General features: G+C 38.4%; 1 protein-coding gene across 1 annotated transcript; it reads right to left on the bottom strand.

The window, feature by feature from the left end:
* Positions 1-1,232: 1,232 nt before the first annotated feature.
* Positions 1,233-7,716, bottom strand: LOC140142437 (endoplasmic reticulum membrane sensor NFE2L1-like). The gene is made up of 5 exons (XM_072164407.1): positions 6,670-7,716; positions 5,747-5,972; positions 5,001-5,714; positions 4,473-4,604; positions 1,233-2,954 (listed from the first exon to the last, which is right to left on the bottom strand). Exons 1-5 carry the CDS (start codon positions 7,219-7,221, stop codon positions 2,284-2,286), a joined length of 2,295 nt encoding a protein of 764 aa, XP_072020508.1. The 5' UTR covers positions 7,222-7,716; the 3' UTR covers positions 1,233-2,283.
* Positions 7,717-24,972: the final 17,256 nt, after the last annotated feature.

Genomic DNA, 24,972 nt, shown 5'->3' with positions numbered 1-24,972 from the left:
TAGACTAAATTCTTCAACACATGTTTGATTATCACAGCCCCGCAGCCCGCCATTACTATACATGTACATAATACAGGGATGTGCAGATCTCACAGTAAGACTATCCCTGAATACAAAATTACATAGGCACAATATTTCATAGGATTAACAAAATTGTCATAATGGAACTTCTTTAAAGCTGAATTCATATGCATGTAATTGTACTTCAGTCAATAACTGGCAAGCAACTGGATGGTCCAGTTCATTGGTCAGAAAACCAGAAGTAGTGACCCGAATATAAATTCAGTTTTATCAAGCCTGAAGAACAATGTAGAATTAGCTGTGGCTCTTAATCACAGACTTGGTGTGTGTGTAGCGTGAGGCCAGCCCGAAGAGCTGGACCGACCACGAGAGGACACAGCCATACTTTGAATTTAGAAAATTACAGGCGAGTAAGTCAGAGCTAAGGAGTGCTTTGAGATAGCCCTAGGGCCATGCTATATCATAAAACCTGGCTATATTTAGAGAACTGCAAAACCCAGTGACTGCAAATTCCTCAGAAATTCGTGTGGAGCAGTTAGTGGGTTTTAGCGGTTCTTGGATATAGTGTGTTTAAAAGGCCCGACCGCCCTATAGTAGGGCTACTTTGAGAAGAGTGATTGCTATCATTACATCACCACACCAGTCAACGTCTATAGCCACAACAAGTAAGGGAGTAAGTCTCCTGTTATAACATGTCAGGTAAATAACATCTAATAACAATCCCAAACACTTGTGACCCATCACACTGAATGAAACGAGAGCAGTTGTCAGAAATAAAGAAAATAATGTTGGAAAATATACAGAAAATAAAGGAAATTAACTATGAAATAAAAATCAATAATATCCACACATCATTGTGCAAATAAAGCAGTTCCTTGATTTGGTTCAGAAATTTTTTTCATTTTTCAAAGACAGCTTCCACGTTTTGATTGACTAGGTGATGGGTCACAATTGCATACTTGACAAGTTACATTACACACACAAATAATTCACTGCATGTATACAGGCTATACACACTTCATTTTCTAACAATGTATACATTATACAGCATCAGCCAAATTGAAACATTAAACACACTTTTTAGACGCTATATAATTTAGTGCTTGCACCCTTAATATCATCATCACATGCACAGTAATCCATTTGTGATACTACAAGATACTCTAGTGTTGTTTGCTGGCACATTATTTCCAGATTTTTCAGTTTTCTTAAATCACACACGTTTTTGTTACACTGCATGTTATACTGGTTATAATATATTGTGCCATTTCATTACCACCCCACTGATGTACTAGCGATTTTATCAAAACGGAAAATGATCAATCTCCCTTCTTGTTTTTTATTTTCAGCAAAACTGACAGGAATTCAATGTTTATAACTATTCCTCAATACATAATTGAATATATCAAAATTATATCAATAGATCCAATATCAATTAAACATGTAAGCAAACAACATGGTATGTCAACAGTAATATATTGTATAAACTTAATCTCTCTCCCATATTTATACAGCTTATTTACATATATTTTTAAATATACAAAATGTACAAAATTTTATACAAAAGTAGGGATATGAAGATGTAAATTTGTTTCAATTGCCAAGAAAAGATGGTAAAATTAAGAGAAATTAAATCAACAAAGTTCTGACTAAAATAAATAATTTTAATTTTTGTTATAATCAAATTTAAATTGCAGGATCCATTTCTCTAAGAAATATAAAATAAAACACCAACATTGTATTCAAAATAAAACAAAATTGGGAAGAGAGATGAAAATAAATTTCACTCAAAAATTTAAATCGTAAGCCAACAACAATTAGCATAAAATCAAAGATTGCCTGTTCAAGTTTGAGTTGCATCTGCCACTGTAGTGTTGTTATCAGTATTTATAGATCACATAGTGAGGTCATCAAAATGATGGCATACATAAATCACAACAATCTTGTTTTTACGAATACCATATATGGTATTAAGGTGGCCTACTATTTATACCCTTAGGCCAAATTTAAGCACCCTCAAGCACATTGTTTTACTTATTATTCTGTACCTGCTCCATACAGGTTTAATCTCTCTCAATGCTTTTAGCAATCAGTGGCATTTCAAACAGATTTACATGTTCCTTTACCAATATATACATATAATACAGTTTTGTACAGAGACTAGGATAGCTTTCAAGTCCCAGGCAAAAACAAGTTCTATATTTTGTCCAAATGTATTTACAATTATAATACAGTCAATGTTGATTGGCAAATCAAGTCTTTTTATTGATGATCGGTGTTATCATCTTCTTTTTGTGTTGATGTACCATTACGAGGGACTAAAAACATAGTTCCATCTGGCATCTGTTGCAGTGTAAACTCGTTGGGGTCAACAGGGTCACCGCTTTCGTCACGCAGATTTTGAAAGATATCGTTGTACAGCTGCGTGTATCTATCCCTCATCTCCATGGTTTCTTTATCAATCATGTCCCGTTCCCTCACAAGTTTGTCCTTGTCCGCCCTGAGTGAGTGTATGGTGTGCTCAATGCCCATTATGGCATCTATTTTCCGTTTGCGACAGTTTTGAGCGGCCACTTTATTTTTGCCTCGTCTGCGGATATCACGAATCAGTGCAGTTTGCGCGTCGTTGAGATCGTACTTTTTCATGACCTCATTGAAGGCATCCACTGGCAGGTTGATCACTTTTTCGATGCCAATTGGGATTTTCAACGCTTTAGCGCGTCTCTCGTCTCGTGAAAGTCTCTCGCGCTCTTCCTGTTCTTCTGATTTCGATGTACCATTCCTGCTGCCATTGCCGTTACTGTTATGAGAACCTGATGAACCAGCATACGTGTGATTATGCGTGACATGCTCCATTTTTGGTGGCTGGTGGCTGAAATTGTTGCTGAAACTGTCTTTCCTTGGGTTGTCACCGCCGTATTGCCTTCCACTTCCTATACACACAAAAAGACAAGAAAGGGAAAAATCATGGTTAGTTTATCAGTCAAAATATTATCTCAACCCTTTTCCTCTGCCCACTGAGTCCTGCTAGCAACCCATAAACATATGACTCTGCAAGTATACTAAGGAATACACCAAATATTACCTGACTAAAAGCACAACAAACTAGTAGACTCAATTTCCTATCAAGTGTTCCATTATTATGCCTACATGTGATATTACCACTTCTTGACTACCACAGCACAATCTTCCAACTAACTGTGACAGAATTCCAAGCATGTATATCAACTACTTTCAAATCTTGCGTTTCTTCTGTAAAGTCATCCGCTTATGTGTATAAATACTGCCTCTCGATATACCAAACACGCTTTTGTAAAACAAGCTACCTAAAATAGATCACTACCCAACTGCCTGGTAGTTATATTACTACAAAGTAAGACTTCATCAGCAGTTTTGGATATTTAACAACTGTAATAGATATTATCAATGTGAACACTTGCTTCCTCGGGTATGCACCAAAAATGTCACAAGAACAGATTTTTTTCTGTACAACTTTGCAATTTTTTTGAATATTGATTAGGTCAGGTGTCTTTTATATTCTGACAAATTGCTCATGTTCTTATCAGCATCAAAACCAGCTGTTTTTATAGCCAAATATGGAAGAGTTCACATTTGTCCTTAAGTTGATGAAAAGTCACATATTTATATGTTAATGAGGCAAAGAGACGCAATGCCTGATAAACCAATGCCTTAGGTACACGACATGCAAATGACACAGGAGCGTGTTTTTCTTAACAACTTAACAAAATATTTTAATATTGATTTGGCCAGATGTCTTTGTTTTCAGGCAAAATTTTGTTTACGTATGTGCTGTGAGGTTCTTATCAGTAATAAAACAGCTGTTCAAAAATTATGTTCATAAATTCACGATGTACCGAACTTAATGTTTTCAAGTCCCAAACACATGAATACCGGTACTTAAGTTATAAATGACCTGATAATGCAAAATCCTGTAAAAATACAAAACTAAAATCCATGGCACTGATATATACACATGTGTTAACAAGGTTCCAAAGTCAGTAGTTAAGGTGGTACTACACCCCCTGATAAATTTTGTGACTAATTTTGCATAATTTACTCACAAAATAACTACACACTGGCAACAAAAGTTATATATATTATAGGAGCACAGAATCCAATTACTTCACTGAAATTTCTGTGATTCAAGACAAGTGGTTCATTATGTAAAAGAAATGAGGTATATTCTAGCGGAGTAGCGGTACCTCTTTACTTATCATAAATAACGTATGGTACCGCTTGTCTTGACTCACTGAAATTGTAGTGCAGTGTAGTATTCCTTGCCCCTATAATATACATAACTTTTGTTACCAGTGTGTTATTATTTTCTGAGAAAAATGTGAAAATAGTCACACATTTATCAAGGGGTGTAGTACCACCTTAATAAGGTTCCACTGTTAGTTTTCGAATGAAATTCTTTGATTTTGACCTACCTCTTCCTCTATGATACGACACATATCCACCTGTAGCCTCACTCTCAAGACTAGAGTTGTAGCCAGTAGCACCTTCTGCACTTCCATTATCACTGACAGGTGAGGCAGCATCACTCAGGTCAAACGGTGATCCTAATAAGCAACAACAAACAATGTAATTGTGTTAACATCTCTTTTAATCAAAGTTAACGACATGCACAAATATTCTGCATACTCTTCATGTTGTTGGAAATCCATCTCATCTCCAAAATAGAAGATTCTGCATTATGAGCTTGTTTTTTTCCAAAGTTGCATTGTCCTACATTTTCCACATGAGCAGATGAGACATCATCATCATGTTCAAAAATACAACCAAGAGTCAGAATTTTGTTGCTTAGAACAGAAAACATACATGGATTCTTGCAAAGGAGTATTGCACAAGTCATTTCATTCTTGCAAAAATATTGTTTACACAACAAATTTGTTTACACATTGTTAACAAACATGCATGCAAAGTTTTATTATTTTACGAGCATTTGTACTACTTACTTGATCCTCTTCCAGAGTCTGAGTCATCAATTGAATCTTCTTCAAAAGCTTCTACCAGGCTGTGTATCTGCTCATCATAATCCATACTGATATCTTCAACACCTTCGCTGAGTAACGTCGAGAGTATCGATCCCGAATCTGCCGTCAAGTTGCCATGAGGAAAACTGCCAGGAGCAAGTAAATTACTTAAGTTCAGGCTTTGATCGTTGATGGCAGAAGGCGAGCCAGCATTAAGGCTTAGGTTAGCAAAGTTTGAGAGGGGAGAAAAGACTTCCGGATGCTGTGGTGGGATTTCATGGGGGGACATACTGGAAGGCTGAAGCACTTGATTGTCAACCCTTTCCAAAGTCTGTCCACTAATGTTTGTTGCATTCTGCAAGTTGACATTACCATTGGTAGTAACATTAACCATAAATGGGTTTTCTACAACAGGATGTGTCATGTTCATCATAGTAGTACCTGTGCCTTCTTGATGAGCTGGGAACTGCATTGCCTCGGTGCTGGCGGATTGCAGTTGGTAAAGCTCGGGTATTGATGCTAAATCCCGCCACCTTTGCTCAGCTTCTACTGGGTTGAGCTCCGGTTGGAATGTGGGTGAAGATTCTGTTGGGGTATTGACTGTTGGGGTATACTCTTGGTCGATGAGTTGTAGGCATTCTTCAAGAGAAAGATTGTTTTCTGTTGTCTGAGAAGGCTGGTGCTGCTGTAATTGATCTTGCAGAGGTTGTACTGTTACTCCTTGTTGCGAGGTGACAAGACCTCCTTCTTGAGTTGGAATGGAAATGGAATGGGCACAAACTCTCCCGGTTCACCGTCAATGTTATATCTTTCCCATGCTTCAGGCTGTTTTAACTTCTCTGGATGGTCAGGCTTGTCAAGAAGTTTAGATTTGTAACCAAAGGATTGGACATCTTCTGGATTAAATCCCATGTCCATGTCTTGCCTCCATAATGACCCGATTAAGTCCATGTCCTGTAGGAATGCACAAAGAAAAAGAAAATGCACTTAGTATAAACTTGTGGAAGTACAACAAAATTCATTTATTCATTCATATTCTCAATGTTTAATTCAAAATAAATTACTGTATTCATTCTTTTAACCGCCCACAACAGGGCACTTTACAAAGTCAATTTGGGTGGGTGTTTATTTTTTACATTGTTTACATAATTGCAAACGTAAACAAAGGCCCAAAATATTGATTTTAATTGTATAAATGGTTCCATGTTTTATGTGCTTTGGTTCCTGTACATAAAATGATATGGAATATGTGTAGTTGGTGAAGGATCACATGTAGTAAAGTTCCTGGGTGGGCCTTTAATAGGGGCATGGGCGGTTAATGGAATGAATGCAATAAAAGCATAATTTATGATGAGCCTCAAACAGGGCAGTTGAATTGTTTTTAATACTATAACTGCAAGTGCAAGGATGGTTACAAACAAAACAAGAAATGTATGTACAGTCCTGAGTGAACAGGTAAGTTTTTCTCTATCTTTATTTCAATTTAGGCATATATTTGTATTTTGGCCACCCCATATTTGTGATGGCCGAAAACAAATTTTAGCTTAAACATTTGTGTTTGATTGAAAATAAAATAATGAACAAAAAAATATTTTTCTTAAGCCGTACTGCTATGAAGTACGATATTACATTTGTTTTGTATATATTGTACCTCAGGAGATAATTCTGCAATGGGCGGAGCCGCCACTGCTCCCAAAATCCCATCTTCAAGATTTGGGTCATTCAAGTTACCACTGCCAGGTGCTGAACTGGCACCATCCACATTGTTATTGTTATCATTATTGTTTTCACTGTCTGTATTTACTGCATTATTGCCTGCATTCCCATTTGAGTTTTGCACTAGATTAACAAATGGATACGGCCGTCCTGCATTTGGTTCTAATCTGTCCAGCAAAAACGCTGTGATTTCTCGTGAGTTTTGACTACTGTCTCTATATAAGGTATGTAAGTCGGCAAATGCTGACCTATGGTGCCAATCAATATCCAAGTTTTTAGGATGAACACTGCTATGACCCTCGATTGAATTGAATAAATTATGAAATTGAGTTTCAGTTAAAGCTGCACTCTGTCCCAGCAATATTTCGTGAACTTCTGGTAAATTTGCAAATGATCCTCTCATATAGTCGTCTATATCTCCACGAAAGAGACTGAGCAGGACCGCGAGTGTTAACAAAGAATCACGCCAGTCTTTCTTTTGTCTCATCTTGACCGGAAACAATGGACGATCGGTTATCTGGTCTATCACAACCGGCCGGAGACCGGAGTGCTGAAGTGAGGTGCAGAAAAGATTTTTGCAGAAGCTTATTGGAAATCCACCAAGATAATGTAATGTTGATATAGATTGATAATGAATGTGTAAATTTCGACGAATCTTATACACAGATCTTTATAAAAACACAGTACACAATGATCCTAAAAATGCAATGTTGACCTCGCAACGCGATTTGCGACCTCGCTGTTCAATTTCGCCTAGTCACGGATTGAAACGGCAGAAAAAGCTGTTTTCTTCTAATTCAACGGATCCAATCGTTCTCTAAAATATATTTTTATGTTGCAATAGTGTTCCGATACACAAATATGTCTTCTGTTAGTCCAAAATGTTGTTAATTTGTCCTCAACACAAGAATCTCTAACCACACAAAGGACGATTTGTTCTAGATGTCTCCATGTCGGCCATTGCAGATAATCTATTTTTAGGCATTACACACCAGCCGTAATGCGCCTGCGCAGTTCAATTACTTATAGTCACGTTGCCGGTCTATCGAGACACGTGATGTGCATTTACACAGTGTACATTATACATGCGGAAGTGGTACAACTTTAACCTCTGACGTCAATGCAAATTAGTATTCTTTGAACAAAAATGAAAAAGTACTAGTATTTATTTTGTCTGCTATTCATTCACAGTGGTAAATGCAGGAAGGAATGGTGTATTGCTTTTGTTGATCGATGCGTGGCAAAAAAATACAAAATGACCTGGATGGGATGAGATATTCTCTGGTATTCAACCACTCCACCCAGGAATCTCAACTTTCCTGATTCAAATGTCCAAATATGATATATCCTATAAAATTCCCATGGAAATTCAGCCCAAAGTATATTTAAGGCATTAAAAAATGTCTTAAAAAGATGAAAATGATAAATACAACTGAAGACAAAATGATACTTATACTAGAATTTCAAAGCAATGATAATTTTCAAAAATAATTATATCCAATGTTACTTTTGTACTGGTGCAAAAAGGACACTGACCAGTATCGAAAAGGACAGCAACCTGGTTTAAAAGGACAATGATATAATTGTATAATGGAAATGCACGTGGTATATTTGCATTGTATTCTGCCATTGAACTTGATATGAATTTGTGTGTACACCTTTTGGTGTGAAGGTTTTTTTTTTAAATCTTTTCAATTGGGTGTGAAGGTTTGCTAGTGGAAAACAACGTTCGCCTATGTCGAAAATTAAATAAGGTTTGATATTTCAAACATGAAATAAGGTTTATGGAAATATAAGGCTAGGTTCATGATTAGGGTTGGGTTAAACTTTTATTCAGGAAATTCCATAACTATAAATGTACTGGTCTCCCTTGAAGGGCCTTGAAGACCTGATAAAAGTGATATATGATGATATTATGAAAACAGTATTTTATTTAGATGGAAGGCACCAAACATATGATATAAAACAAAAGACAATTATTTTGAGTTCAAATTATTATACAAAACTTACAGAGCAATTGCATTTTACATTCACCTGGCCAAGCTCATTGATTTAAAAATTGATACAAAGGTTAGCTAGCTTGATCCAGAAGTTTTCCATTTTGGAACCACCAAACTGGTTTGAGCAAATGAGCAAAACCATATTTTTGACCTAGCAAATCTTTGACATAGCTGTGGACATATAGCGAGGCATAGGGGGTACATGCCTCCACCCCAAATCAATTTGAAAATGTAAAAAAGCCCACAGCTGAAAAACAGCTGGTTTCCCCCCATCATGATTGGTGCCCCCCAATAGGATGACTCTTTTTCTACACCACTGGGCTACATGTATAATTGAATATACAGGTACCATGGTATATTTGTCCATAGATCATTTTGTTACATGACAAATTAGACCACCAAATACTTTGAGTGTTGCTTTTCTTACTTCCAGTTATAAATATCTCAGGAAATACATTTTACAAATCGATATCTGCTGCTGCGCACAAAAACATTTCTGGTGAAACAAGCAAAGACATGATGCAGTCAGTCATCTTTAAGTGGTGTTTTCCAGTGTAATCCTAAATCATTCATATAAACAGCACTGATGTAGCTTAGCCATAAAGAGCTCTTGTAAACAATCATCTGCGTTATATTTCTAACATGGTGTGGGATGCTGCTTAAGTTATTCACCGAGTATACGAGTGTAATAGTAATTGCTATTTTTGTTTTTATTAAAACTTCCATATGGTAAAAATCCAGCAATGTATAACATTTTATTTCAATATTATCTAAATCTATAAATAAACAGGAAGAGTCACCCCATTGTCAGAGAGTTCAGTTTTAGGCCAACTTTGTCCAAAGGGCATTAAATGATTTAATAATAGTATCTAGTTTAAATGTTATCATGCACCCTAACCATGCTAGCAACACTAACATGTGAGCCTATCAGATGGGTTGCACAGTTTTTACTACACATTGTAATTCATGTAAATGATGTAAATTTACATGTAGTTGAAACTTGAGAATGAGATATGTGAAGTTCCATTAAAATGACATTTCATTTTCAGAAAAAGAAAAGAAATATAAAGCAATAACCTTATTCACTTGTTTTTACAGTATTTACACCCATGCAACATAAGAAGCACTAGTAATGTACCCAATGTATATCAATTATGAGGCTCTATGAATCCACACTTCACTAGTACTAAGGAAGAGATCAGACAAAGGTCAAAGTCCAATGCTCTCTTAAACTTTTTCCTATGCTCCAATGATGTAATATCATCATCCATGGAATCTAGTACATACTTGCATGCTAGATGCATACCTGGAAAAATAAGGAATCCATGAAACTCCTTCCACAGCAAGTATTGCATTTGGAGGGAAATCTGCCTCTTCAAATAATAAAATGCATAAGAAATTTGGGGAAGCATTTCTACTTTACTGGGAATGTGCTCTTTAGTTATAGCCTCATACATGTAGATCGTCAATGCTTATAGTATTTTGTACTACATTATTGAATGATACATGTGTTAATGTAAATGCTGATGTTTGAACTGATAGAACTGTAGGTCTTTTCCCACATCTATGTTAGCCATATTTTTTTCTCACATTATGCATAGCATTGTGAGAATCAGGACATCCCATCTGTATCTTGGTTGCCACCATCTGATCTGTATGCCCGACCATGATAATATCATTGCCCTTAGGTCCTAAAATAATAATGCTGGCATATTTATTATGATTGTGGTTTATGTATGGTGACATACTTTTGAGGTCAGTTGACTACTAGTACTACAAGCTTTCTAGGGTTTTTAAAAGTTTTAATTCAAACTACATGTAAATAATAGTATCTGCCTTCTTCAAAAAAAGAGAAAACAGTAAAAACTGGTCCAGGTATAAAAGTTCGGGCAAGAGAATAGATCTGCAGCCACCATGGCTCAAAATTTTCAGCTAGTGATAGCACTGAAATGACATTTGTTCCACTCCCACCGCTGCCACCACTTGTGGAACAGTAAGATGTCATGCCAGCACCACCACCACTTAAAATATAGTGTACAATGTACATACTTATAATATAATGCACACTGCGCAGACTGCGCACCACTAAATAGGCGCTGGCCCAGAAACAGCTAATAACAGGGAGGGGCTTCATAGTGCACCCAGGGCTGAGTGGTTGCAATGTCAATGTGCCCAAACAATGCCTACATACAAGAACTGTGTCCACTTTTCTCTATGGTGTTATTATTGTTTGGTCATTCGGCTCATTCCATATCAAGGTGAACACACCTCCACCCAGGTTGCTCACATGGCTCCTTCACTTGAAAACCCTGGAGTGCAACAAGGTTTTCTAAGAGTTTCTTCTACTTCTCCTGGCCTTAAGATAAAGTCTACTCTAGGATTCTACATAATATACATGGATGAGATGCCAATGATGGACAACTTGTTTGGGCAGCACTGCAATCTGGAGAGGATGGTTGTACCAGTCTAGATCTTTTAGAACTGGGAACTCCAACTGCAAGGTGCATAGCTAAGCTCATCATGTTGATCAATCAAATCACACAATACTTGTCACCAAAGTAGCCTATGTGCAATATGTCAAAGATCAGACTGGGGAAGTCCTCTTTTGGTCTATGCACTAGCGCACACGCCTTCTCACCAAGTGGTCGTTAATGGTCGAGGGTTAGAGTCTCAGGAGGACTGAGTGACTGGAAGATAGCCTGGAATTTATGGATGATGGTTGGGTGGTCTGGGACCAAAATGGTGGCAGCGGTGGGATTCTGCTGTTTTTAATACCAGATGGACCAAACCATTGGAAAGATTTAAAATTAATAAAAATGCCTGGGTATCCCTATCCTACAAGGACCAGTACGAGGACATACCTTATGAGAAGGGGTGGGGGCTTATCACGGAAGTACAATGTACAAGTGTGTTAGTGTCATTGACCAGATGTAGTGGCGTAGCCAGTGGATTGGCTGGGGGCTGTAGCTCCCTGGTCATCAGGGTCTGTTGATACAGCACAGATCGTCAATACACAATGGTCCCGTAACTTTGTGTGCTGACAGCAGTCCATATTAAGAAAATGTACCTTTTGGTTGGTTTCAGTCCAAAATTAACCTACTTTTGGCCAATTTAAGCATTTCTCCCCAAAAGTAAAATTTGGCTGGTACACCATGCACTGAAAGGTATTGAAGGGCAGGGTGCATGAGCATGCTTGACAAGAACATTTGTCAGTGATATCAAGGTTGTCTGTACATTCACAAGTTTGAGGCCCCCCCCACCCTTTCTGAACACACCTGGCTACGCCACTGAGCTGACCGAATGGGGAAAGTCCTCTTTTGATCTATTCTATGCACTAGCCCGTTCGCCCATTGCTGCCTTAAGCTTTTCACCACAAGATCGGCAATATTATTAATGGGTTCGAGTCTTGGCAGATCAAGTGACAGGACAGAAAGATAGTGCATGAATTACGGATGATGGCTGGGCAGTGTGACCATGACAAAACTATATAGGGATGCTTGACTGACATAGGTTCGATCCATAGAGTTAACATTAGACATGATTCATAGAGCCGTTTATGTGCCCTGCCCGGCCTGCCTGGGGTCCCGGCCCCATTCAATACATGAATATTATTTAAATAGATAATATAGATCGGTACTTCAAAAAGCCTAAGTATTTGCAAGAATTTAATATAAGAATCCTGGCACTTTGAAATATTTGTGCTGATCTGGGGCACCATATCCGCCGCATCACGTGAACGGTAAGCCAAATCCTATTAAATCCACATGTTGACTCGAGAGTCCCAATGTTTGTAGAGTGGAAAATTGACGACGGCACAATTCCAATGTAATTCGATTATTACTCGCTTACCTTCTTTTTGACTTCCATGTTTTCAACCTTTTCAGGTAAACTGTGTTCTGCAAGAATTCCTAGCTCAAAATCCTCCATCATAATGATAAATTAAGTCCTTGATTAGATCAAAATTATAGTACTATGTTTGCTGTGCACTCGCCCACTCTGCCTGCATGCCTCTGTGAAAATGCTAGCTGGTCAGTTCAACACTGCACTGATAACTAGCTGATGATAGTACTTTACTACTGGTAGTACTTGATCAAGATCTGTCGCATATCTGATCAAAAAGTAGCTGTCTGTTGATCAACAGTTTACTGTCTCGTTCCTTGGATACCACAAAACACTAAAAAAATGACCAAATTCTCTTTCTACAACCAACATTAATTTGTATCTTTCGTCGATTGGTGGATTTTAACGTGATTTTCACTGACAGCTCACACACGTATCCGGCACTGTTGTTTATATCGCGGTATATAAAATTCTTCGATAATATATAGCGCACTGTGTGTCTATGTACACTAGTCAATACGTCGATGTACGTAAGAGGTGGCATAAATATTCATAGCACTCGATCAACCTGTGGAAAATAGGAGGCGCTTTACTATATGATGGGAATGGACTAGAACAACCTGGAAATGGACGTTGTATGAAGAATGAGATTATACTGTGCAGAAGTGGACCAATCATCGATCATGATGATGACATCATTAAAGGTTGACTTTCATGAGTTCTTCATGCCCGAAATATGTGATAGCATGGACAGCCTAAAATTGATATTAGGCCGTATACAAAAAAAAAATTTGAGTTCTCGTCCGGGGTTCTCGTGTCCCGGGCACGTCCCCTTTCCATCTCGGAGTATCGGATTTTATTTTCTTTCTTTTTTAAAAGAATTTTACACCTGCTACCTGACTGGCTGAATATAATGAGCCCGGGAATGAGCCCCTGAGGGCGGGGGGATTATGCTTGCCAAAAATTGTTTGCCTTCCCCTCCCCTTCTCGGCCTGCCAAAAAATCTTTGCCCTCCCCCCTTTGCACATGCCAAATTTTTGGATCCCAATTTATTTGTTGCAAACCTAAATGGTCTGAAATATGTTGCGAGCACTAGCGAGCAGCGTTCTGTTCCCCCCGGGCCCAGGGGTCCAGGGGCGTAGCCAGCTTTCTTGGTCGGGGGGGCAAAATAAAATTTCAGGGGCATTAGCTGAAAAAAAATTGCAGTTGCAACATGCAATTTTTGTTTTTAGAGAGACTGTACATATCTTCGAGCTTCCAAAAAAGGCCTTTTTGGGACGATGTGCGCGCAACTATTTGAATTTGACACTATTTTTGCCCTTGATCGAGAAGAACATGGCCTTATTGTGACAATGTGGCAAACATTTTACACTATTTTGGCCCATGATCGGGGTGAGTTTTGATGGAAACTCAGGAAAGGGGGCTCCTTGCCCTTTGATCAGAGGGGCACTTTTTTCTTTCATTTTTTGGCAAGGGGCGGGCAGGGGGGATAATTTACATTTTAAAAACCATCTCCCTCCGTCAAAAGGGGAATATTTCCGTGAAACTGGGTCAAAAAATAAAAGTTTAAAAATGAATACAAGATTATTTTGCAGGTACGGGTGCTTATACACTGCAAAAATATTTTACTCAACACTGAGTAAAAGGTCACAGCTCAACAGTTGAGTAAAAAATTACTCAACATTGAGCTCTGAGGTCACAACAAATGAGTAAAAACTTACTCAATGTTGAGTAATTTACTCATTTGTTGAGTTGTGACTTTTCTCCTCAGTGTTGAGTAAACGGCTGCAACCCATCCTCATGAAGTCGACATGATCCTCGTATGACTCCATCAGGTCACATTATGATACAAGTACCATTCTGAAGGAAACGATATTACGCTGTCCATAATAGTACGTCAATGAAACCAATCCGAGTCACACAAATCCGTGTTATCAAAACCAAGTATTTCCTTATTTTCGTCTGCAAATGACTTCATTTATGATATCAAAGACGTACAGGGGAGTACTGTCAGTCTGTCCAGCCTAATAGGTTATACGTTAGACTATAAACAATGACTAATTACAGGACTAATAGGTTAACGTTAGACTATAAACAATGACTAATTAAGGCTAAATCGGGGACTAAATTACAGGATTCCCTTCAAGTGGTCATTGATCAACTATTTATGTTGACTTTGTATAAAACACACTCTATGACCAGAAATGCCATTAACAAAGTATAAAGGCCTTCATATCATTTAAATATTGTTCATTAATGTCAAGCTCCCGGGGGGCACATCAAAAAATTTGGTTGGTATTCCCCGGAATTTTGAGGTGGTAGGTCTTTGGGAGCTGACGGCATACCGGTATAAAGGGAGTCTTTCGAAGCTGCGAACAAGTAAAATGGGGACTTTTGGAGCTGCGAACAGTCAAAATCAAGGGTCTTTCTTGGCTTTCTGGTTGAAAATCGCCTGAAAAAAAACCCAGAAATATGAGGAATGAGCAATTTTGTGGTCTTTTAGAGCTGAAATTATCAAAATCAAGGGTCTTTCGGAGCTGCGAAATCCAAAAAGGGGGGGGTCTTTCCGGGTGAACATACCCGTATATGGTCATTTGTGTTGAGTACCCCCCCCACCCCCTCTCGGGGTCAAGCTTCTTCGTGGGGTCCAGGTTGCATGACGTCTCGCCGAAATTTTGGTCGTACATGTATCATAGTGACTTTGATTTTCCGCTCATGAAGTGATTATATGAGGATTAGATTTGCTTGTAGTTTGTTCTCTTTATCGACTCGTTTACAGCGGAAGACGATGAGGCAAATATTAGCCGCTGCAGAAGACGATGACAGAAAATGCGGCTAAAATCGGAAAATCTCCCGCAAGACGTTGAACTAAGCACTAAGCTCAGCAGACTTTATAGCGCCCTCTGCCGTATCTAAGCAGCACGTTTATATAAGTTGATGTGTCAGGTTTAATTAGGGTTGTTTTATAAACCATCTTTACATCTGACTCAACGGAAGGGCCCCTAATATCACAATTTTAAACGTTATAATCTAATTTGATGTGCACCAATTCCGTTCCAGGTTCAAAATCAGTTGACTCGATACCATGTTTTAGATGAATAGAAATGTAGGATTTTGGACCCAAAGTTGAAGTAGAAAACGGAAAAACATTGTGACACACTAGCGCGCTGTGGACATTTGCCCTAGATTTAAAAGGGGAAGTGTTATAAACGTGAAGCAAGTAAATTAAATATAACTTACAGTGCGACCAAACCAAACAGAGAAGTGTTTTGAAATGAGATACAAGAGTTAGAAATAGATGAAATGACTCGCAAAAATTTGGACATGATATAATATAAAACATTGGCTTAGGAAGATCTTCAACATAGGGGGGGGGGGGGCTGAGCAAACAAAAATTTTGGTGACCCATACTGGGGGTGCCCGATCTGATATGGAATTATTGTGGGGAGCTGAGCCCCCACGCCAAAATTATTGAGGAGCTGAGCACCCGCAAGCCCCCCCCCCCCGGTTCCTAAGCCTATTATGATAAACTTTCAAAAAGAATCAAATTAGCCACATAATTTGTTTTATAATGGATCTTTTTATGTTTACCATAATAACATGTAGCCATCGAAATGTTTCGTTTCATTTTAGACGTGATCTATAACCAGCTCGTGTGTATCGACTCAGTATTAATTACAATAATTAGGGGCTTATGTTACTTTTGAAACAAATCTACAAAGCAGAGAATCAGAAACTGTCACGAAAATCGTATATGCATCCCGGCTATGCATAGGCGACGGAAGCGAGGGTATATGGGGACACGCCCCCCCCCCCTCCCACCATAAATTTTTCCAAGGGGGGACCGGCCTCTAAAATTCCTAAAAATAAGGCAATAATTGCCCAGGTGCATTTTCATTTTTTGTCCAAAAACACCATTTGGGCTAAAATAGCAAACTTGGCGCGCGCACTTAAAAAGAAGACCATGCAGAACAAAATATTTCTTGAGGCTTTTATGTCAAAACCGAACTTTTTGAAATGAACGGTTAGAAATTCGGCGAGAATCCATTCTCACAGAGATTCTTCTTCTGATTTGTGTGAATCTGAAGAGATTCTCGCTGGCAGATTATTTTAGGCATTTTTAGGATCTTCCCGAAACCAAAGCCCTCGTTTTTTAGCATCTGCATGCCTCCGAGTTTAATAAAAGACCACCTTAGGATCTTGCCCGAAGGATCCCAATTTTTAGCTTGTTCTTTTCTTTCTAGCATTTCCCCAATAACCTTATTTTCACACAATTTTCCCCAGAAAGACCCCTGTTAAAAGTGTGACCACATGCACACTATTTGAGTGCCCCCACCAGGGCCGTTCCTAGGGATTTTGCCGCCCTAGGCAAAGCCTCGCCCTGCCGCCCCACCAAAACACACCAAGAAAGTGTTAAGGGGTTACCCCTTGAAAACTCATCGGTTTTGACCTATTTGTATACTGCCCACGACCGTTTTCCTTCTTTTCTGTTTTTATCCATTTCTGTCTCCATTCCCGTTTTTTCTTTTTTCGCCCTTTTTTGCGCCCCTCTGCGTTTGCCGCCCTAGGCGACCGCCTTACCTGGCCTAATGGTCGGAACGGCCCTGGCCCCCACCCCCTCCCTCGGGCATATTTTGTTTCATGCAGAAGTCCCAAGTGTGACTGCCAGTTATTGTCATATGGCCATCTATTTTAAACATCATGTGTGGAGGAGGAGGTGGGTGCTGAAGGTGCTCTTCATTATATAAAACCTCAGGCCTAAGATTTGCATTAAAGCGGCCAATCAAGACTTACGTATCTAGAGACGAATCCAATTTCACGCATTCCTGCACCTCAATGTGAAATGATGCGGCCTTGAAGGGTATTTTAAACTGCATTATATCACCCGTGTTACATGTAGACAAAAGAATGATGACAGTTTACAACACAAAAGAATCTAACATCGAATTTTAAGCGGGTTTAATCCACCCAATTGGGCACTCACAACCGTGCACCTGTTTGGTGCATGCGGGGTCCCAAATATGGCCGACCAAATCCTGACCATGACTTGGCTCGTTGGATTCGTCAATATGAAACACCTCTTAGGCCTATACTTTTGGGTATTCGATAAGTTCAACTTTAAAATTTGAATTGTATGAAAATAGAACAATGTCAATGTCACTGGAATTCTCATTATCAGTCAGATTACTAGTATTCATTATGATCCTCATTATTATAGATGGCGCAGTTTCAGGAAGGCACTTGTCAGCAGGCCTGCTTGTCAGCTCAGTATACACAAAGTGCTCAGAATCAGGCCTGCTCAGATGGGGCTCAGCAGATCTCAAAGTTAGCATAGCGCCATCTGCCACGTGGCGCAATCTGGTGCACCAACAAAAAAGGGGGCGGGTGTGACGTGTGTAAAGTGTGCTGTAATGCAACTTTGGGCCCAGGTGTCCTATGGTGCCCGAAGAAATATGGGTTTTTGAAAACGCGGAAATACTACGGTCATCTCTTATTGCTGTTTCGACAGCAATTTTTTAATTTAAAAAAGTGTTTGTGTCGCGGGAAATTTTTTTGTAGGGCAACCAATTCACAAATTATTAGTTTATTCACTATACATAAAGGGTGCACGGTCTGTGTTTTGCGAGAAATGAGAAGGCCGTCCGTCATGAGGGATCATGTTTCTGAACAGATCAGTCACAGATGTCTATTTATGATATCCTACTTTTGTGTTTTTACCGCAATAATCGCAAGCTTTAAAAACTCTAAATGTATTATTATTATTTTATATTCAATTCGAGGGTTGAGAGCCAGAAAGCCTCAACTCATGATCACATGCTCACACAAAATGAGCATAAAGTCGCCAGGGCAATAGAGAAGACACAGCCCAGTAATCAAGACAAAATTAAATAGAAAACATTGTGGAGGAAATATTGACTTTTGAAGACCAAAGCAAGGAGCCAACTTTATGCTCAATTTGTGAGGGCTGATCATAGTGAGTTACGGCTTTTTGGTTCTGAACCCTTGAATTGTTGCGTTGCGATGTTCGAAACCTGCCGGTATCCGCATCGGCCGGCTGCGTTATGAATTATTGACCCAATCCATAACCAGTTTGAGCGGAACCTCCGTCGAACTCATTATAGAGAATTAATTTGGAGAAAACCTGATGATAATTACAAACACTCCCTGAGCAGCAAGACCTTAACTCTAAACTTTTAATCCAATAAGCTGATTATATATTTGATTCCATGAATTGGAAGACATTCTTTGATGTATTACTGAGCTCAATCATCTGAAATTATATTGGAGCGTGAGCCACCCAGGTTGGTGGCTCAGCATAGTATTTTATTAACAGAAGGTTTTCTCCAAATTCATTTCCTAATGAATGGCATATTGGGATGGATTGGCAATGTTAACAGCCTCAATCGTTGGCAAATGCTCTTATATTTGGTATGTTTACACCTGTACCCGGTTAAGTCTAAGATCGGTCCGTTGCCGATTTCTCGTTCTGGTGTTTTCATTGTGTTTATCTATCTTACATCTTAGAATAGTATTATTCCGGTGTTGATTAGAACTTGCTTTTTAAAGCTTTTTAACGACAATGTTTTGTTTTATTCACACCGTCTAAGCGAAAGATATTTCAGGCCTAAAATTTCACTGTGGATGTCAGCATATTATAAAAAATATGCATCTGGTACCAACATCTGCATTTTAATGGGGTAAACTGAGTGTATCATCAAATTCGGCTCACATATCTAGCCCCTTTTAACTATATAATATATTTACAAAAGAACATTAATAATTATTATTACTTAATAATTATTATTTTACTTTAATGTGATAAAGAACAATATTTTAAGTAAACTTTTGGTTCAGGTCAGTCATTCTGATCATAAACAAGTCCAGATGTTACGGTTGTCTTACCCAAGATTATCTGCAGACATTCATCGAGCCTTACTCACTTCCTTTCTAATTTTTATCTCCAATATAATTCATTTCAATAACGATAAAAAGACCAAAATATCATACGCATGGTCTACGCAGGCAAGCAGGCAAATTATGACTGATGTGATGTGAAAAGGTGAAATTTAGGAAGGATTTTATATGGAATTTGTCAGTTTTGACACCATTTTGGTTGACCATGATGATGATCAAACCTTTTGGATTAATTTAACCTACATTTGACCATTAGACATAACAGAGTATGCCTCAATGGTCATTTGTCTGACAATTGTCAGAACTCGAGTCATTATTGCGAAAGGTTAGATTTTTGTTATAATAGGCCCTATTTGTCAGCTGAAAATAAATCTTTCACTCATATTTTGAGAACTTATGAAGCCATATATCCTGTCATGTGTATATCTCAATCACAAGACCCAATACCGTTTTACCGAAAGGTATTGTCAAAAGTTGCACCAACATAAAAAGTGCAGCATGCAGCAAGCAAAGGCGTTCTTGCAAAATCCTCGAGTTTCAACTTCAAGATATCTCAACTTAAAGGGTGTATGCGCACGGGAACATGACTGACTTTTCTAGATGTCAGCCCAATTAATATTGCAGAGCCCATGTTTGCAGTCACTGTTATGTCATGTGCGAAATAGGGAAGACAAATTAATTCAAATAAAATATATGTTTCCTTCAAATACACAAGTTTAACCGAATGAGGTGATGAATTTGAATTAATACCTCCACCATTATCCTGAATGTAATAGGATAATAAGTCAGTCATAATCCTGAATAATGCAGGCGTCTTGGTGCATTTATAGTGTGTGTTTTTTTTTCATTTATAGTGGGTTTTTTTATTCCTCTACTTCATGCAAATTATTATATTTGTATTTTTATTAACATTTCACAACAAGAAGACCTACATCTTATCCGCTCGATCATTACACTCTTAGAAAAAGGGGTTGTTGACTGTCGTGTATGTAACCATAAACATGATAAAGGGTTCTTGGAAAATTGAAAGAATCCCCATTAATGGTTCTTCCTGGTCATTCCAGAACCTTTTTCAGGTCTAAAATGGTTCTTTCTAACCTTTCCAGAACCTTTTTCTGTTCTTTGTATAACCATTTTAAGTTCCACATACAATACAGCTCAAGAATCATTTTAGGTTCTACATAGAACAGTTTTTTTAAAGAGTGTATATAGAACCAAACAACAACAACTTTCCTCAAATTGTAAATTGGCCTCGCAAAGTGCGCTGGCAACACATTCATGACATTAGCTTAATTATGGGTCAATGTTCGGATCAATTTAATGCAATTCATTGTTGACTAGATATCATTTCAAACTGTTTTTATCGTATTATGAATAATATCTGTAATGTTGATGTTTAATTCAAGAAAGCATGATTGGGTTTTGATGGCTAGGTTTTGGACACATTATAGCATTGCCACATTCTGGTGCCATATTGCATCAGATGGATCATCTCTGAAAAAGAAGAACGGATATTCTATCCATGATATGAAATATATCAATGTATATAGATAGGGCCTATTTGACTGTGGCCTATCTATCGTCGGTATGACATACAACATCGCCTATATAATCATAACAAAATTAATGTACCAGTGAGAAACTCTTCAAATATTCTTTACACGATGCTATGCTCCAATTTGAAACCTGTCGAAGCAACAACACTATGAACTGCCATGAAACCTTGACGATTTGGAAATTGTGATTCCTTATAAAGCAACAAAACTCTGAACGCCTCCAACTCGACAACGGAGTCTATTATGTAGAGTATGGTACATGAACTCACCTGCAGCTATTGCAGGGGCTTTCCTTCGCACCAACCCGGCTTATCCCAAGAAAGCTCTAGATCAGACGCATGTGCTCTTTCTGGTGCTGGGACCCCCTTCATCACACCACGGTTATCACTTTAGTTCGCATAACGCATGCTTACTCTCTATGAAATATCCTGTAACTGTAAACATGGACATCCCAAACGAAGTTGGGGCTTTCTTTTGATGTCTGTCAAACTCGTAATGTTTTATAAGAATTCAGAGATGTTTTTCTAATTATGCGGGTTACTGGTTGGTATAAGTACAGAAATTCTCTAGATATGAAGGAAATTACACTATATTATCTTTAAAAAAAACTGTTTTAAGTAGAGCCTAAAATGGTTCTTCAGCTGTATGTGGAACTTTGCCCGGGAACTTTGCATGATTCTGCAAAGAACATAAAGGGTTTCTGGAAGGGATATAAAGGAACAATTTTAGACATGAAAATGTTTTTAAAAAGGCAAGAAAGAACCATTTTAGTTTTCTTTTTCAATCTTTAAGATCCCCTTTCTCCTGGGAGTTCTACATACAGGACAGCCAAGAACCATTTTTTCTATACTTTTTCGGCATGGTATGGCCTGATGGGCACAACTCATTACACCTTGCGCAACATACTGCAACATGTCAATTTAGTAAGGAGCCTAAGTGCCCAAAATCGTAACTCGGTCTCCAATTCGTCGTTACTTAATTGACGACAGCGCTCGAAATAAGGCGCGTCCTTGCGTCAAATACCCGTGAAAGTAGGCGCGGACCCGCAAATTTCCTACGGTATATACGGGTCCGCGTGACCCGTAAAAATTGAACAAAGCATAGAGTGGAAAATCCTAGCTTTGTTGTTCCACTGGAAAAGCTGGTTCACATAATACGTCAAGTTCCCTGAGTACACTTTCAATTTAGTTTCCCATCAAGTTTTCAACCCGGGTTTTCAATTTTCTACAATCTACATACCGTGATGGCTGTAGCTAATTCTCTCTTTTGAAATTTCAAAGGCAGGGGTTCGGGGTCGGACCCTTGAAAATCGGCGAGGACCCTTGAAATTTCAAAGGCCGGAGGACCCTTGGACATTTTTTCTTATTTCGAGGCCTGATTGACGATCTTGCTTCGCTGATTCGGACACTTACGGCTTCCGATCTATAAAATAAGTAATTCTTCTAATACACCAGACTTTACTCACCATTTTGCTTCTCGTTCTGCTATATCCCTGACGACGATATATTCCATAAGAGTTAGAACGATTAAAATGAGCCCGACGTAATTCCCTAAATCGTATTGCACCAGCAGTATTATGCAGCATATTATATTGCACTTCTTTATTATGTTGAGCACTATGTCCATGATGATGATGATGATGTAGATTTCGAGGATGCTGTGACCCTATAGATTGGGCCTGACGGTGGCACGAATGTGCCACCGGTGGTGCTCTGTTAGCCATACCCGTAGTGACCGCATGTGCCGTATGCCCAACTTGTGGCGGGCCATGTCGGACTTGTTGCTGATATTGGCTTCTTGAAGTTGAAAGATATCCCCATCGACAATCCATTGTAACACGACAAGAGTATATTCCAAAAGTAATCAAATTAGTAATGATACTTGTGTATATAGTTATGGGTAAAAGGGGATTTCACCCCGACAGCAGTTATCGACTCCTATGAAACCTTGAAGGTGACTATATGAAACACCCACCTGAACGAGTCAAAACTTTATTGGCGCTGTATGCAAATTAATGGCGTAATGATATTCTCTGAGTAACTTTTCAGTGAGGAACTTGATTTAGCCGGTACTCGTTAATAATTACGTATGAATTTAACGTTATTGAGCTTCGTGAGTTGGGAACCGTGATTTGCTACTGTGTGTGGAAACTTATTGGTCGTTTCCAGTGTTCAGAAGTTGGTCAAATTGACAGTTTCCTTTGGCTTGCTTTGCAGACACAGACTTTAGTCGTTTTGAAAGTTCTTTGTAGAAGCCGCTTCAAACCTGTTTAAAGTTTTTAAAAAGTTGATTAATATGATCCAAGCCTTAATTTGTCTTAATTGTTCACAGTTGGCTGTATTTTTGACGGAACGCATTTCGGGTATTCCTTATTTTTTCGCTTCAAGATCCAATTTGCAAAAGGCTGCCTCATTATCTTGGCTTAAACCAATGGACACTGTTGTGTACATGCACAAGTGAGTGTTGTCGTCAAATAGTGGACATCAGTATTGGAAAAGAAACAATTTCTCGATAAACTTATGAATTGAATTCTCAGTCCCTGATGTTTCGTCATTTGGTGATATCGTAGAATTGAAATCGGCAATTCATTTCGTCATCGTGTTCAACCAGTACCCAAAATTACGAACGTCAAGTGCGTCGCAAAGAATATTCAAAAAGTCCTTTTTAACGAGCTAAATATTCCAATTCACCTATTGCTTTTTTTTTTTTTTTTTTTTATCTCAACAAGTTCTAACCAGACGATACACAATTAACAAGTCCAAAATATCAGGAATCAACTTGCACGCATTACCCCTTCACCAATCCACCATACACAGTCAACGGTCCGTTGGTGACGAAGGATTTTTAAAGCTCAACCCCTATAAAGTGGCTGTCAACAGCAGACGATGGAAAGGTCTAAAAAGGTTACAAAATTATCCCAAACTATCAAAATTATACGTTTTCATGATGACCATACTATCAAAATTCGCAAAACACACCAACTGGTTCGGTCATGGGTGTCCGAATCTTCAAATTCGTAATTCAATGTCTAAAAAAGCAATTTTCGGTCAAGTATACAAAATGCAGAAAATGTGCATGCAAATATGTAAATACATACCTATTTAGTACATAATAACTAACAAGTAACATTATAAGATTAAGTAGAAGCAACAACTTAAATGCCGCACAACTGGATCAATTCCCTAACAAAATCTGAAATTTGTCTCAAGTCAAAACATACTTTTAAGAAAGCTAAAAGAGCCCTATATTCGTGTGCCAAGCGTTTAAAAGTACAGGGGGTAATTTTGATGTTAATTGATTCGGTCACACAGACATGCTTGGTGAGGGGGCAGCCCGGTGCCACGTTAGGCAAGCCAAATGAGTGAGTTAGCCGAGCTATGTATGACGTGGTTATAAGGATTATACGATAGGGTGAATAGATTTAGAAAAGGCTTAGAAGGCCAATATTTTTGTTGCATATAGTTTTTGTGTGTATGTGTGTTGGTTGTATGCCAAAATGGCGACTATAAACTCGGCTACACAATCATGATGAGTTGAAGAGAAAAGATACATCACTAAAATATTGTAGATGATTTACAGAAAGTGGTGATATCATTAATATTAATGATTAACGATTGTTAAAGCATTAAAGATGTAACAAAGTTTTGAATAAAATATACTATGCTTATTTTGCTTTCCTCGACAATCATGACAATAAGCTTTTGACGCGTTACTGTTCAAATTCTGTCGTCCGCACCACTGCGCAGTGCGCAACTACTTTATGGCACCTGCGCTGCGATTCAGACATTCAGTTCTTCGGCATTTCTTTTTATACGCAAGTAACGCAACCACGGCCACCGTCATCTTAACATCATTATACAATGTACTGCAAGTTCAACCGGACCGATCTTAAGAGTCCAGCATATAGATCATATGATAATTCAGGTG

This window comes from Amphiura filiformis, chromosome 20 (assembly GCF_039555335.1).
Source record: "Amphiura filiformis chromosome 20, Afil_fr2py, whole genome shotgun sequence".
NCBI classification, from domain to species: Eukaryota; Metazoa; Echinodermata; class Ophiuroidea; order Amphilepidida; family Amphiuridae; genus Amphiura; species Amphiura filiformis.
Note: the sequence above shows the minus strand (reverse complement) of the source record. Positions and strands in the feature narration are given on the sequence as shown.